This window comes from Tursiops truncatus, chromosome 7, assembly GCF_011762595.2.
Source record: "Tursiops truncatus isolate mTurTru1 chromosome 7, mTurTru1.mat.Y, whole genome shotgun sequence".
NCBI lineage: Eukaryota > Metazoa > Chordata > Mammalia > Artiodactyla > Delphinidae > Tursiops > Tursiops truncatus.
In genome coordinates, this window is record NC_047040.1 from 54,320,372 (window position 1) to 54,334,639 (window position 14,268).

General features: G+C 36.4%; 1 protein-coding gene across 1 annotated transcript in view; it reads left to right on the plus strand.

Annotated features, from left to right (window-relative positions):
* The window catches only part of TTN (titin), a 281,892-nt gene that overhangs the window by 138,931 nt on the left and 128,693 nt on the right, over nucleotides 1–14,268 (plus strand). Inside the window, 11 exon segments of the mRNA XM_033859976.2 lie at nucleotides 94–186; nucleotides 783–860; nucleotides 1,832–1,900; nucleotides 2,043–2,132; nucleotides 2,270–2,563; nucleotides 3,387–3,467; nucleotides 4,610–4,687; nucleotides 11,169–11,252; nucleotides 11,362–11,445; nucleotides 11,724–11,807; nucleotides 14,041–14,124. Of these exon segments, the coding sequence (XP_033715867.1) occupies nucleotides 94–186; nucleotides 783–860; nucleotides 1,832–1,900; nucleotides 2,043–2,132; nucleotides 2,270–2,563; nucleotides 3,387–3,467; nucleotides 4,610–4,687; nucleotides 11,169–11,252; nucleotides 11,362–11,445; nucleotides 11,724–11,807; nucleotides 14,041–14,124 (1,119 nt within the window).

Sequence of the window (14,268 nt, forward strand, 5' to 3'; positions counted from 1 at the left end):
TGATAAGACAACCTCAGTTTTCAGATGTATCATTTTAGTCTAATATTTAAATGAATTATAAAAATAATTTACAAAATAATCATCTTTTTAAAGTGTTTGAGGAGCCTGAAGAGCCTATTCCAGAAGAAGAGATCCCAGAGGAACCACCTCGCATAGAGGAGGTTGAGGAGGTGGCGCCACCTAGAGGTACAGCTGCTTTTATGAGTTGGACATTTAAAATGTCTGGTGTTCCGAATCTTTCTCAGAATTCATCTAAGCCTGATATTCGCCAGTATACTTTTCTTACATCATATCAATGATAAATTGAAGATTAATTACAACTGGCACCTGAAACTTTGTGTTCCTTTTCTTGACCCAACTTTTTCTACTGCGTCTACAATTCAGTTAGAATGAGAGAGAGAATTTTATGCTATTGACACTTTAATGTTTTTTTGGCCAGATGCTATTGTAATACTTTCTCCTAGTTTTCAATCCTTAGTTTTTTTCTTCAAGTGGGGAAAAATCTATTTCTATGGTGTTTGCTCTTTAGAATAATTGTTAGGCTATCATTGCTAAAGACTATGACAATCTTTTTATAGTTGGTATTATGTTTGCTTATAGGATTTCCAAGTACTATCCTTCTCACCTTTAGAGTCAATACTTCATATATGCAATTACCATTTAGGTTGCTAATATATTTTTTAACTAAATCAATGTTTTGTGTTTGGGGGTTTTTTGGTATATGGTTGTTGTTCTGTTAATTGCATGTCATTTTTCAAAATGTCCATGAACTATCTTTTAAGTGCCTGAAGTGGTTAAGAAAGCAGTACCTGAAGCACCTACTCCTGTTCCTAAGAAAGTGGAGGCACCACCAGCTAAAGGTATAACAGATCCTTTTATTAAAGACAATATTTTAAATTCCCATTCATTTTCTTTTTAAAAAACAAAAGTATCTTCATTCATTACTTTCTTAGAGTCATTTAAATAGGAAACTTATGAAATTGATTAAGAACCTGTCAAATATAATTCATTCGATTGTTTTAGCCTTTTTTGGAATGTTAATGAATGATTATGTGTGTGTGTGCGTGTGTGTGAATTATTCCAGAATATTCTTATTTTAAATAGCTGAGAATTTTAATGTTAATAGTACATCTCTCTATACTTATATACATTACAATGGATCCTTCTTCCCAACATTCCATTCCTAGATTTTATTCCATTACATAAGTCGAATTTTCTCGTGGAATTATTATAATAATTATGTCTACTGTGTTATTTTATGGAGGGGGGTTATCTGTTCTAATGCTTAGATAATAATTATTTTAAAGAGCCTCGTGTCCCTTTTGTAATATCTGGCCAGAGCATTCAAGGTTATTAGAAAACGTCTATCTCTCATTGTTCCTAATTAGGTTAATGCTTCAGTAGCACTCCTAATTGATTAAGTTATGCTGTCCCTATTGCAATAGACATCCTCAGCAGACACGATAGTGCCCAGCAGAACGTGACACCTGTATCAAGGCTTAAGTACTCTATGATGGTAATCACTTGAAAAAAGCCTTCATCAAATTAAAAATAGTAGAAGTAGGCCCAATATTGGTAATTCCTGCTATTTGAAAAAAAAAAAAAGGATAGCACAGGTTCTTTGTGGACATACCTTCTTCTAAGGTGTGGGTAGTACAAATGAGTGATTTGGAAAAATATCTTTATAGCCTCTAAAATTGGTGTCCAATTTTACAATAGAGTGACTTCTTAGACTTCGATTATTTGTAATGTTGATGTTGTTTCTGATGTTTTTATTTCATGTTTATCATTGAGTATTGTCAGCTAACTGAAATGCCTCATATCTTTAAAGTGCCAAAGAAGGTTCCTGAAGAAAAAGTACCTGTTCCTGTTCAGAAAAAAGAGGCCCCTCCTGCCAAAGGTACATCTCTTTTTAACCTGAACTTTCTTATAATCTTTTTCATTAAGATGTTTATGTCTACATGTCTTGATCGTTTTTGATGTCTTTTGCCTATGGAATCTTGCTCTTGATAGTCTCAAATATTAAAACTATGTCTTTAAAGTGCCTGAAGTTCAAAAGAAAGTCCCAGAAAAGAAAGTCCCTGAAAAGAAAGTCCCTGTGCCTAAAAGAGAAGCTGTTCCCCCAGCTAAAGGTACCTTGGGGAAGATCTTTGATTTTCACGTGTTGCTGCATGAAAGCCTTTCTCAGCTGTTTTTATATTTTGAATTTACGTCTTCATTTCTGCTGTGTTTAAAAAAAATAGATCTCTTAAAATAGATACTCTTTCAGGGAGAGCTGTTCTTGAAGAAAAAATATCAGTTGCTGTCCACAAAAAGGAAGTAGTAAAAGAAAGAGCAGAATTAGAAATAGTGGAAGCACAAGTGGAAGAAGCTCGTGAAAAAGAGTTCCATGAGGTTGAAGAATACTTTGAAGAAGAAGAGTTCCATGAGGTTGAAGAAGTCCTCAAAGTAGAAGAGTATAGAGCTGAAGAAGTACACGAAGTTGAAGAAGTCCATAGGGTAATAGAAGTCTTAGAGGCTGAAGAAGTGGAAGTATATGAAAAACCCAAAGCTCCACCTAAAGGTATAGGGAATTGTGCAGATATTACAAATTGTTATATGTTGCTCTAACTTCTTTTTTAAAGTACATTTCATATTCAGTTTGGACATTAGAAACCCACTTACTTTCCATGATAAAATCATGAAATACTTTAAGCATGAGTTTAAACTACTTGATAACAATGTTTGATATGGAGTAGAGATTAACCACAGAGTATAATTTTAGCCAACAAGATAATAATGTTTGATATCTACTTACCTAAGGAGATAACATAATTCACGGTATGAATTTGTGGATTCCTTTTTAAATCCAAGTAAGAGTGTTACGTGATTGTTATACATACCAAAATATCTGGCCAGTGTCATCAGTTGAGTGAGAAAGAAACTCCTCAGTTCACTGTCCAGGCAAAAGAACCATTGCTTTGTTAGCATTTCAGTCAACTGTTCACAAACTGATAATTACTTCTCCAAATCTTCCACCATTTTATGATATTTTCAGGAGAAATAACATTAAGGAAGGAAATGAAGTGTGGTAGTAGCACCTGCATTCTAGTATATTCTGAGGATAAACGTACAAATACATTCTCTGCAAGACTACTCCAGCTCTTGAACAAATTAATAATATGTGTGTAATATGAAGGAATGTGTGTGTGCTTAGTATACACAGTAAATTTACAATACAGATGAAATTTAGCAAAATCAAGTTTTTTTGGAAGTAAGTGTGGTATAAATTTTTAAAATATGAATAGAGAAAGCATTTTATGAGCCCTCATTGTACTAATTTTAGTCATCGTGGGCCATGATACTTCAGGAGTTCATTCTAAACCAAAACACCAATATCTTTAAAGGGCCTGAGATATCCGAGAAAATCATCCCTCCAAAAAAACCACCTACTAAAGTTGTTCTTCGAAAAGAGCCACCAGCTAAAGGTATTTTATTGGTGAAAAATTACTTAACCTAATTTTACATATAGTAGCACCTTGGCTGCTTTACAAGTTTGAATTCTACTTGATGTTTTTCTTCTGTGTTTTGTGTTTCTGGAATGTCTAAAACAAACTAATATCTTGAAAGTGGGTGAGGGGCTAAAGAAAGTTCTATCAAAAAAGAAAGTCACGTTCTACTTAAAATACCCAAAGCAGTATCACTACTAACCAAACAGTGAACCCAGTTTTCCTTCTTTGGTACTCTTTGATTATATATTCACTCACCTGTTTATTGATAAATCCTTGTTTTCCTGTTAATTATTAATTTTAATGACCTAGTAAATATAAATACATTGTGACTGTGTGTTTAATGTCCCTGCTTTGTTCAGTTTTTGTTTTTTGTTTTTTTTATTTTTGGTTGTGTTGGGTCTTCGCTGCTGCGCAGGCTTTCTCTAGTTGCAGCGAGCGGGGGCTACTCTTCGTTGCTGTGCGTGGGCTTCTCATTGCGGTTGCTTCTCTTGTTGTGGAGCACAGGCTCTAGGTGCGCGGGCTTCAGTAGTTGTGGCACGTGGGCCCAGTAGTTTTGGCTCGCAGGCTCTAGAGCGCAGGCTCAGTAGCTGTGGCACACGGAGCTAGTTGCTCCGTGGCATGTGGGATCTTCCGGACCAGGGCTCAAACCTGTGTCCCCTGCATTGGCAGGCAGATTCTTAATCACTGTGCCACCAGGGAAGCCCTGTTCAGTTTTTAAACCTCTTGAATTTCACAGTAAAAATGAAAAACAGTAGCTTATAAATAATATATACTTACATTTTTAAGTCTCTGAAGCATTTAAGAATGTTATCACTGAAGAGAAAATATCAATTATTCCACCAAAACAAGCAGAAAGCACCAGCTGAAGGTGTCTTATTCATTTTTCTTGTCAAGTTCTTATGATTCTTACATGGGAAATTCCCTTGGATTTTTGTTGTTGTATTTGTTATCAAAATTCAACTCATTTTAATAACTGTAATGTATTCGATAAAGTGATGTCTGTATTTTATACTGTGGCTATGTTCTTTTCTGTCTTTACATTTCTATTATGCTCTACTTGTTAAAAAATCTTTATGAATGTTTAAAAGTAAAAGAAACTATTACTACTGTCTCCAAAGTACCTGAAGTACCCAAGAAAATTGTGGTAGAGGAAAAAGTACATGTTCCTGAAGAGCCCAAAGTTTCACCAGCTAAAGGTATCTGCCTTTGCTGATTCGCCACTAATACAAAACTCCCTTTTATTCATTTATTATGAGAAGAAAGAGAGAGAGATTTTTCTCCCCGCAACTCCACAAAATGGCTGAATTATGTAAACTTCAATTTATGTCCCGTAACATAATCCTCCCTTTTGTGACTACCCTCTGGGAACACAGGCCTAAGCCTAAAAGTTGGTTTTATTTGTACTGATCCTCTTCTTAAGCAATATTTAAATATTGACCCCCCCCAACTTCTTTTTCAAAAATAATTCATTTTGGAGGCTATTTTCAAGTAGCTTTGGAAACAAATAAACATGTTCCAAGTGACAATAGAAAATGATGTTGTATCCACAGGACAAAGTCCTTCTAATATGACAAATCAACAACTCAACAAGGCCGTCTAGAGAGATGCATTGATTGTGTGTTTAGATGACTTATAATTTGGGGATTTTTGACATTATCCTTGTTAGATGCCCCTTTTTGTCTTGATATTTTACACCCAATGATGCAATTTTTTAAAATAAAACAAATATCTTTAAAGCACCTGAAGTACCCAAGAAAATCGTTCCAGAAGAAAAAGTTCGTGAAGCTGTTCCTAAAAAGCCTGAAGTTCCACCAGCTAAAGGTATACACTGATACTAATCACAACATGAAATAACTCTATGTTTAGTTATTCATGGTTTAAAGTGAATGTGAGTGATGTAAATATTTGTCTTTTGTTTCTTTATATTCTTAATATCTTATATTTGGTATTTATTACAATTAATATACTAATATCTTTGAAGTTCCTGAGGTGCCTAAGAAAAGTATTCAAGAAGAAATATCACCCATAGTTCTTTCTGAAGATGCAACGATGTACAGTGAGTGTAGAAAAACTGGTGGTTCTCTTTGGTTCGTCTGTGTTTGTCTTCATAGCTTTTAAAAGTAAATATACTAATATCTTGTAAAATCCTAACATGCCAAAAATATTTGGCTAAAATTAGATAATTTGAATGACTATTAGCCTCAGACAAGTTATATTTCCTCACCAATTTAAAAAATAAAGAGACCTGCACGTATACCGTTGCCCAATTTTAGAAAAGTCATTTGTCTTGTTGAATTTGTCATTGTCTTGTTAACCTGTTCTGTGTACAAATGTCTTCTGCTTTTCAGCAATTCATTTTCTCAGACCATAAGGCAACTTTCTTTAACTTGATGATAATATTTTACTTGGATATGTAGAATCAAAATACTTCAGCATTAGTATTTTTTACTCTTTGCAACAATTGTTGTAAACATTTTAGCAGTGCTATTCAAATACCCATAGATTTATGAGGCCATTAGAACCTCAAAAGAATTCTCAAGCCATTTTTGGTTTTGCCTTCATGCAAAATTATAATGAATTAATTTGAAGAGTAAAATAATATGAGTAAAAAAATATTCTGAATAGAATACTGTTTAATAATCTGAATAGTGAAAATGCCAGCAGTCAAGATATCCTTCCATTTATTTGAATGTAAAATTTAAATACAATTTTTGTCACCCTATGATAATAGGTTTGGATAAAAATATATGATGACTCCCACCTTTGAATATCCTTTCTATACTTGAGTTTGGTTATTATTATCAGCCAGTCTTCCTTTCTGAAATCTGGAGAAATCTTTATTTTTCAGTTGCCTTATTTTCCAAATATTCAATCATTCTTATTTTTCTTTTCTTCTTCCAATCTCTGAATAGTTTTCACATTCATATTGAATATGAAGCCATAGACTAGATTTGGTTTGAAAATGTAGATAACTAGTTTCCTGGAACAGGAAAAGACTTGGATGAATTTCCAGTAAGTCAAATATTGGAGAATTCTTGATGTGCAACTCAACATCAACCCTGTTCCTTAAGAAAAAAAATCCATAAAAATTAACAACAATAGGGAAATTTTACCAGTATCTTTCTGCAGACAAAGTAAAAGAATTATATACTAGTCCCTGACCAGTGAATTCCTCAATTTTACCATCATGATCATAAAGAAATGCTGAAAAGTCCTATATCATAAAACTGGGAATGAGGCTTTTTCCTAGCCAGTGTGTTATTGTCACTAATTTGCATCTATGTAGTACTAGTCATTTGAGTTATCGATGTGTATTATGTATTATGTTTTTCTTAACACTATTCTTCATCCACCTTGAAATGCCCCTAATTGTGTAAATACTAACATCTTTAAAGTTTATGAAGTATCTGAAGAATCATCTCCAGAAGAAAAAGTACCTGTGACTCATCCTCAAAAGACAAAAACCAAAGTAGCAAAAGGTATATAATACCAATGACCCAGTGAAGAAAATTTATTTTTGGCTCATTTTAAAAGCTCAATACTTTCCTTCACCATTTATAAATATAACTATACTCGTATCTTTTAAGTGCCTGAATCACTCAAGAAAGTTGTTCCAGAGGACAAGATATATGTGACTATTCCTAAAAAGAGACAAACACCAGCAACTAAAGGTACATTCCAACAACATCAAACTTGGATGAATATCTTTGGCTTCAAGACTCAAAAATTGCATGTTATATAATCTACTGTTTTTATAACTTCTAAGTGTAAACCTACTAATATCTTTAAAGAGCCTGATACAACCAGAGAAGTATTTCCAGAGGCGGAGTTACCTGAGGCTGTTCCCAATATTCCAGAGCATCTTCCAACTGAAGGTATAATTCTTAGTTACGATAATCTAAATAAGAAAACCTTTCTTCATCAGTCTGCAAAATATGTTCACTGCTTTGTGTAGATTTTCATGACCTCTAATGCTAAAATACTAATATCTTTAGTGTCCCTAATGTACCCAAGACAAGGAACTATCTATGACTTGCTCCTAAAAAGTCAAATCCCACTCATATAATGAATAAACATTAGAACAAAAATAAAATTTCTAATTAAAGGTTATAATATCTGCTAATATCCCTAACTTTCTTTGTAAGTCATGTCTTCATGTCTTTGCCTTTCTCAATTAAAAAATACTAATATCTTTAAAGAGTTGGAAGTCTCCAAGGAAGATGTTCCAGAGAGACAACCTCCTGTTACCAAAAGAAGAAAAATATCACCACCAAAAGGTACAAGCCAGAAGAAGGTTGACTTTCTTATCTCATGACTGTAGTTGTACTCACCACGTGTAAAAATACTAATACCTCTAAAGCTCCAGATGATACCAGGGAGATCACTTCAGAGAAGTGGGTCCCCCAAAGTAGCAGCTCGACTGGGTATATACATGTCCCCATGAGTCATTAGGGGGAAAAGTCCATAACTTTATACACATGGAGATGCTTGGGCTATCAATTTTATCTATGAGCCCTCCAGGGAAAATATATATACATATAATGTGCAGATGTGACCCAGATGGAAATAGCTATTGCTGTTTCCTTAAAAAATAAAATTCAGACTAGCTAGAAAAAAAAATCTATATGAGAGATCACCTATAACATTTATATCCCTGAAACTAGACTGAATAGGCTCACCCCACAGTGCTCTAAAGCAGAAATCAGTGCCGTAAAATGACAGAGGTGCTTGGCTGTAGACTATAGGTTAGTAATTCAAACACTCCATGGGGTTGAAATTCCAGGATATAATACAACTACCTGTTGAATTGCTCTTCTATTAAAATAAACTTACTACCAAAAACAAGCTAATAATTTTGAAATAACTGAATTCGCCTAAGACTTAAATATCATAGAAATATTTTTAGAAAACCATGACTTAAGGAAAATAAAATATTAAATTCACTGTGGAACTGTTCTATCTGTAATATCATCTCTACTCGAGAGCCTTCTAAAACCAGGGCAGTTAAAACCAAAACCAGTTAAAGTTGGAATTCTGCCCTGAATATTTATTTGCTCCTCTCATTGTCTTTTATTTTTAAAGAGTCCTACGTTTTCTCATTTTGAATATTTTCAGATAAATCAACAGATGAGAATGTTTTAAAACCTCTCCAAAAATTCGTCACAATACCCATGATATTCTGTAATTTAAAGAATATCTGAACATTTTGACAATATTTTCTCTGTCTGAAATATTTTAGTTGTTCTCCTTCCTCCTTTACTTGAAAAACAATCACCTTTTTAAAGTGCCTAAGGGACTTCCCTGGGGGTCCAGTGGTTAAGACTCCATGCTTCCACTGCAGGGAACATGGGTTCGATCCCCTGGTCAGGGAACTCAGATCCTGCAAGCCGCTTGATGCAGCCAAAAATAAAATAAAATAAAGTGCCTAAGGTGAGGGTACAAAATAAAGCCAATCCAGGTAAGGAGCTGTTTTATCCTCTTCAAGCTAATAGCAAAAGGTACATTGTTAATTATTTAAAAATCAGTTTTTTTCACTTAAAGGTAAATTTTTATCTCAGTTCCTATGTATCTACCATTCAAAGAAATAAAATTACTAATATTGAGGTGACCAAGAAAACAGCTCCCGATAATCAAGTATTCATACTTTTTTTTTTTTTTTTTTTTTTTTTGCGGTACGCAGGCCTCTCACTGTTGTGGCCTCTCCCGTTGCGGAGCACAGGCTCCGGACGCGCAGGCTCAGCAGCCATGGCTCATGGGCCCAGCCGCTCCGCGGCATGTGGGATCTTCCCGGACCGGGGCACGAACCCGCGTCCCCTGCATCGGCAGGCGGACTCTCAACCACTGTGCCATCAGGGAAGCCCCAAGTATTCATACTTTTACCAAAGAATCAGATTTGGGGAGCAGGGAGGTCACCCAGTCTGGGACATTCCTGTAGGTGGGGTTTTGACTAAAACTTTTCATTGCTCTTCATCACTCTGAAGTACAATGAATTCATATCTTTAAAGTGCTTGAATCACCTCAAGAAGTTGTCCCTGTAAAGGAAATACTCATAGCTGCTCCCCCTGGAATTGAAACACCTTCCACTAAAGGTATCATTCATTCTATCATTCCTTCCTTCATTTATTTAACAAATGCCTACTATGTGCATGGTGCTGGGGAGCTGGGGAATAATAAACAAAGACAAGATTTGATTCCTTTCTTCAAGACTTTGTACCTCATCCAGTTCTTGAAGGAAGCACCCTTGTAGACATAAAAGTCACTTTGGTTCAGTCAATGTCATTAATGTCTCCACTGATCCCTTAACCTCTAAGTATAATATAATACTAATATCTTCAAAGTAGCTGAAGCTGTGCAAGAAGTGGCTCCTGAAATGAAAGTATCTGAGGATGTTCCTAAAGAGGCAGAACCTCCACCTGTGAAAGGTACCTGTCACCTCTGAACAGATACTGAAGAAATTGTCTTCGGTTCTTAAAACTATGTGTTTCTAATGTTCTTCCTAACTCCTAAATGTAAATATACTAATATCTTTAAAGCACCAGAAGCTCCACAAGAAGTTCCCTCTCAAAAGAAAATATGTGTGACTGTTCCTATCAAAACAGAAAACCCTCCTATTAAAAGTGTTCATTCAACAAATACTTCATAAGGAGGGTCTACAGGGCCATAGGACCTCCACTAGTTGCTAGAGAAGGGTGAGCGCATCTTCTCAAGGATGCTGCTAATCCCATTCAACTTAGTTGATTGGTGGGGCAAGGGGAGAATAGGCAGAGAAGAAACTTCTAAAAAACTACATTTGCTAACATATTGTGGTTATTGTTTTCATTAATCATTTTAACTCCTAAATGTGAAATACTAATGTCTTTAAAGTGCCTGAAGCTGCTCAAGAAGGTGTTCCTGCAAAAAGAGTTCCTTCCAAAAAAAGAGAACCTCCATCAGTTAAAGGTACAAGTCCCCATGCCGTCAAGTTCAAGAAGAAGTAGCTCCTGTAGTCTTTGAAAATATTTTGCCGTTCCTACTGATCTTTGCAACACTAAATGTTAAAATACTGATTTCTTAAAGTGCCTGAAGCTCCCCAAGAAATTTTCCCTGAAAAGAAAACATATGTGGTTCGTCTCGAAATGACTGAAGCCCTTCCTGATGAAGGTATATGTTGCTGGAGCTTAGAAGTTTGGAAAAATGTCTTTTCCTGTATAAATGTATTTCCTGTTTGTATTGATTCTTGTAACTCCTAAACGTAAAAATATTAATATCTTTAAAGTGCCTGAGGTGCCCGAAGAAGTTGTCTGGGAGAAGAAAGTGCATGCTCCCCAAAAGCCTGAAGTTTTATCTGTCAAAGGTACATCCTAACAACCCCTCAGGAGGGAATAGAGAGGGCTATGGAAAGAACCGCCTTGCTAGCCTTGAAAGTCCTTTTGCTGTGTAAATGTGATTCTTGTCTGTGTTGATCCTCATGACTCAAATGTAAATGTACTAATATCTTCAAAGTGCCTGAGGCTCCCAAAGAGGTTTTCCCTGAAAAGAAAGCACCAGTGGCACCTCCTAAAAAGCCAGAAGTCCTACCTCTTACAGGTATTTGTCACAAACCTTAGGCCTAAAAAGGCATAGCTCTTCTGCTCTTGAAAATAATTTGTTCCAGTGATCTCATAACTGCTAAATGTAATTTTACTAATATCTTTTAAGTGCCTGAGACTCCCAAGGAAGTTGTCCCTGAAAAGAAGGTGCCTGTGATGCCTCCTAAAAAGCCAGAAGTCCCACCTGCTGAAGGTATTTGTCACTGATCTTAGGCTTAAAAAGACATAACTCTTCTTCTCTGGAAAATATTTGTTCCAGTGATCTTATAACTCCTAAGTATAATTTACTAATATCTTTTAAGTGCCTGAGGCTCCCAAGGAAGTTGTCCCTGAAAAGAAGGTGCCTGTGATGCCTCCTAAAAAGCCAGAAGTCCCACCTGTTACAGGTAGCTGTCACTCACCTTGGATTTAAGAAGATAAAACTCTTCTGCTCTCAAAAACATTTTGATTTAGTGGTCTCATAACTCCTAAATGTAATTTTACTAATATTTCTTAAGTGCCTGAGGCTCCCAAGGAAGTTGTCCCTGAGAAGAAAGTACATGTGATGCCTCCTAAAAAGCCAGAAGTCCCACCAGCCAAAGGTAGCCACCTCCATGTTGCTATGTTTGACACTGTTTGTTTGTTTTTACTCTGGCTAATCATGAAAATACTAATCTCTTTAAAGTACCCGAGGTGCCAAAGGCAGCTGTCCCAGAAAAGAAGGTGCCTGAAGCTATTCCTCCCAAACCGGAAAGTCCTCCCCCAGCAGGTAATGACAATGCTGTACATACCAGGGAGAAAAATAACTGCTATTTTAGCTAGAAAAAAATTATATGTATAAATCCCAGTACATAAAGGCGATATAATTCTAAAGAAAGAAGAGTTGTCAGTAATCGAATATATCTTGGTGTATGATTGCATGATATAGTCGTTCATTATTTCCACCTTTTCTAAACACAAATTACCAATATTTTTTAAGTGCCTGAGGTGCCGCCAAAGGAAGCCATCCCTGAGAAGAAAGTGCCTGTGGCTCCTCCTAAAAAGCCAGAAGCTCCACCTGCTAAAGGTATTTATCCTTCCGTGTTGTTGGTCTCCTGTTTTGGGGACTGGGAAAAAGTGTTTAGAAGTGTCCGCCAGTTTCATAAATGATACTTGCTTGGGCAAATGTGTTGTCGATATTCCCATTTTATAGTTTCAACTAATAGTTACTAATATCTTCAAAGTTCCTGAAGTTCCTAAAGAAGTTGTACCTGAAAAGAAAGTGGCTGTACCCAAAAAACCAGAAGTCCCACCTGCTAAAGGTATTTATTCCCACTGCTGTGTTAAGAATATATATTGTCTTGTCCTCTTCATGAATATTGTAACATATGCCTACACTGTTCCCAAATTCTAAAAATGCTGATATCTTTCAAATACCTAAAGCTGCTCAAGAAGTTGTCCCAGAAAAGAAAGTTCCCAAGGCACCACCCAAAATACTGGAAGCCCCACCTGTCACAGGTACATGTTGGCCCAGATATCATTCTGCAGAAGAAATGTCTCTTGACTTTTTGAGAATGATTTTAGTTCATTGCTCTTCATTAACCTAACCATAAAACTACTATCTTTCAAGTGCCTGAAGTTCCTCAAGAAGTTGTCCCAGAAAAGAAAGTTCCTAAGGCACCGCCCAAAAAACCGGAAGCCCCACCTGTCACAGGTACATGTTGGCCCAGACATAACTCTGCAGAAGAAATGTCTCTTGAGTTTTTGAGAATGATTTTAGTTCGTTGCTCTTCATTAACCTAACCGTAAAACTACTAATATCTTTCAAGTGCTTGACGTTCCCCAAGAAGTTGTCCCAGAAAAGAAAGTTCTTAAAGCACCGCCCAAAAAACCGGAAGCCCCACCTGTCACAGGTACATGTTGGCCCAGATATCATTCTGCAGAAGAAATGTCTCTTGACTTTTTGAGAATGATTTTAGTCCATTGCTCTTCATTAACCTAACCGTAAAACTACTAATATCTTTCAAGTGCCTGAAGTTCCTCAAGAAGTTGTCCCAGAAAAGAAAGTTCCCAAGGCACTGCCCAAAAAACCGGAAGCCCCACCTGTCACAGGTACATGTTGGCCCAGACATCACTCTGCAGAAGAAATGTCTCTTGAGTTTTTGAGAATGATTTTAGTTCATTGCTCTTCATTAACCTAACCGTAAAACTACTAATATCTTTCAAGTGCCTGAAGTTCCTCAAGAAGTTGTCCCAGAAAAGAAAGTTCCCAAGGCACCGCCCAAAAAACCGGAAGCCCCACCTGTCACAGGTACATGTTGGCCCAGACATCACTCTGCAGAAGAAATGTCTCTTGAGTTTTTGAGAATGATTTTAGTTCGTTGCTCTTCATTAACCTAACCATAAAACTACTAATATCTTTCAAGTGCCTGAAGTTCCTCAAGAAGTTGTCCCAGAAAAGAAAGTTCCTAAGGCACCACCCGAAAAACCGGAAGCCCCACCTGTCACAGGTACATGTTGGCCCAGACATCACTCTGCAGAAGAAATGTCTCTTGAGTTTTTGAGAATGATTTTAGTTCGTTGCTCTTCATTAACCTAACCGTAAAACTACTAATATCTTTCAAGTGCCTGAAGTTCCTCAAGAAGTTGTCCCAGAAAAGAAAGTTCCCAAGGCACCACCCGAAAAACCGGAAGCCCCACCTGTCACAGGTACATGTTGGCCCAGACATCACTCTGCAGAAGAAATGTCTCTTGAGTTTTTGAGAATGATTTTAGTTCGTTGCTCTTCATTAACCTAACCGTAAAACTACTAATATCTTTCAAGTGCCTGAAGTTCCTCAAGAAGTTGTCCCAGAAAAGAAAGTTCCCAAGGCACCGCCCAAAAAACCGGAAGCCCCACCTGTCACAGGTACATGTTGGCCCAGATATCATTCTGCAGAAGAAATGTCTCTTGAGTTTTTGAGAATGATTTTAGTTCATTGCTCTTCATTAACCTAACCGTAAAACTACTAATATCTTTCAAGTGCCTGAAGTTCCTCAAGAAGTTGTCCCAGAAAAGAAAGTTCCTAAGGCACCGCCCAAAAAACCAGAAGTCCCACCAGTTTCAGGTATTTTTCACCCCAGTCTTTATTCTATAGAAGAAATGCCTCCTGTGCTCTTGGAAATACTTTTAGTCCATTGATCTCTTTAAGCTAAGCATAAAACTACTAATATCTTTTAAGTGCCTGAAGTTCCTCAAGAAATTGTCCCTG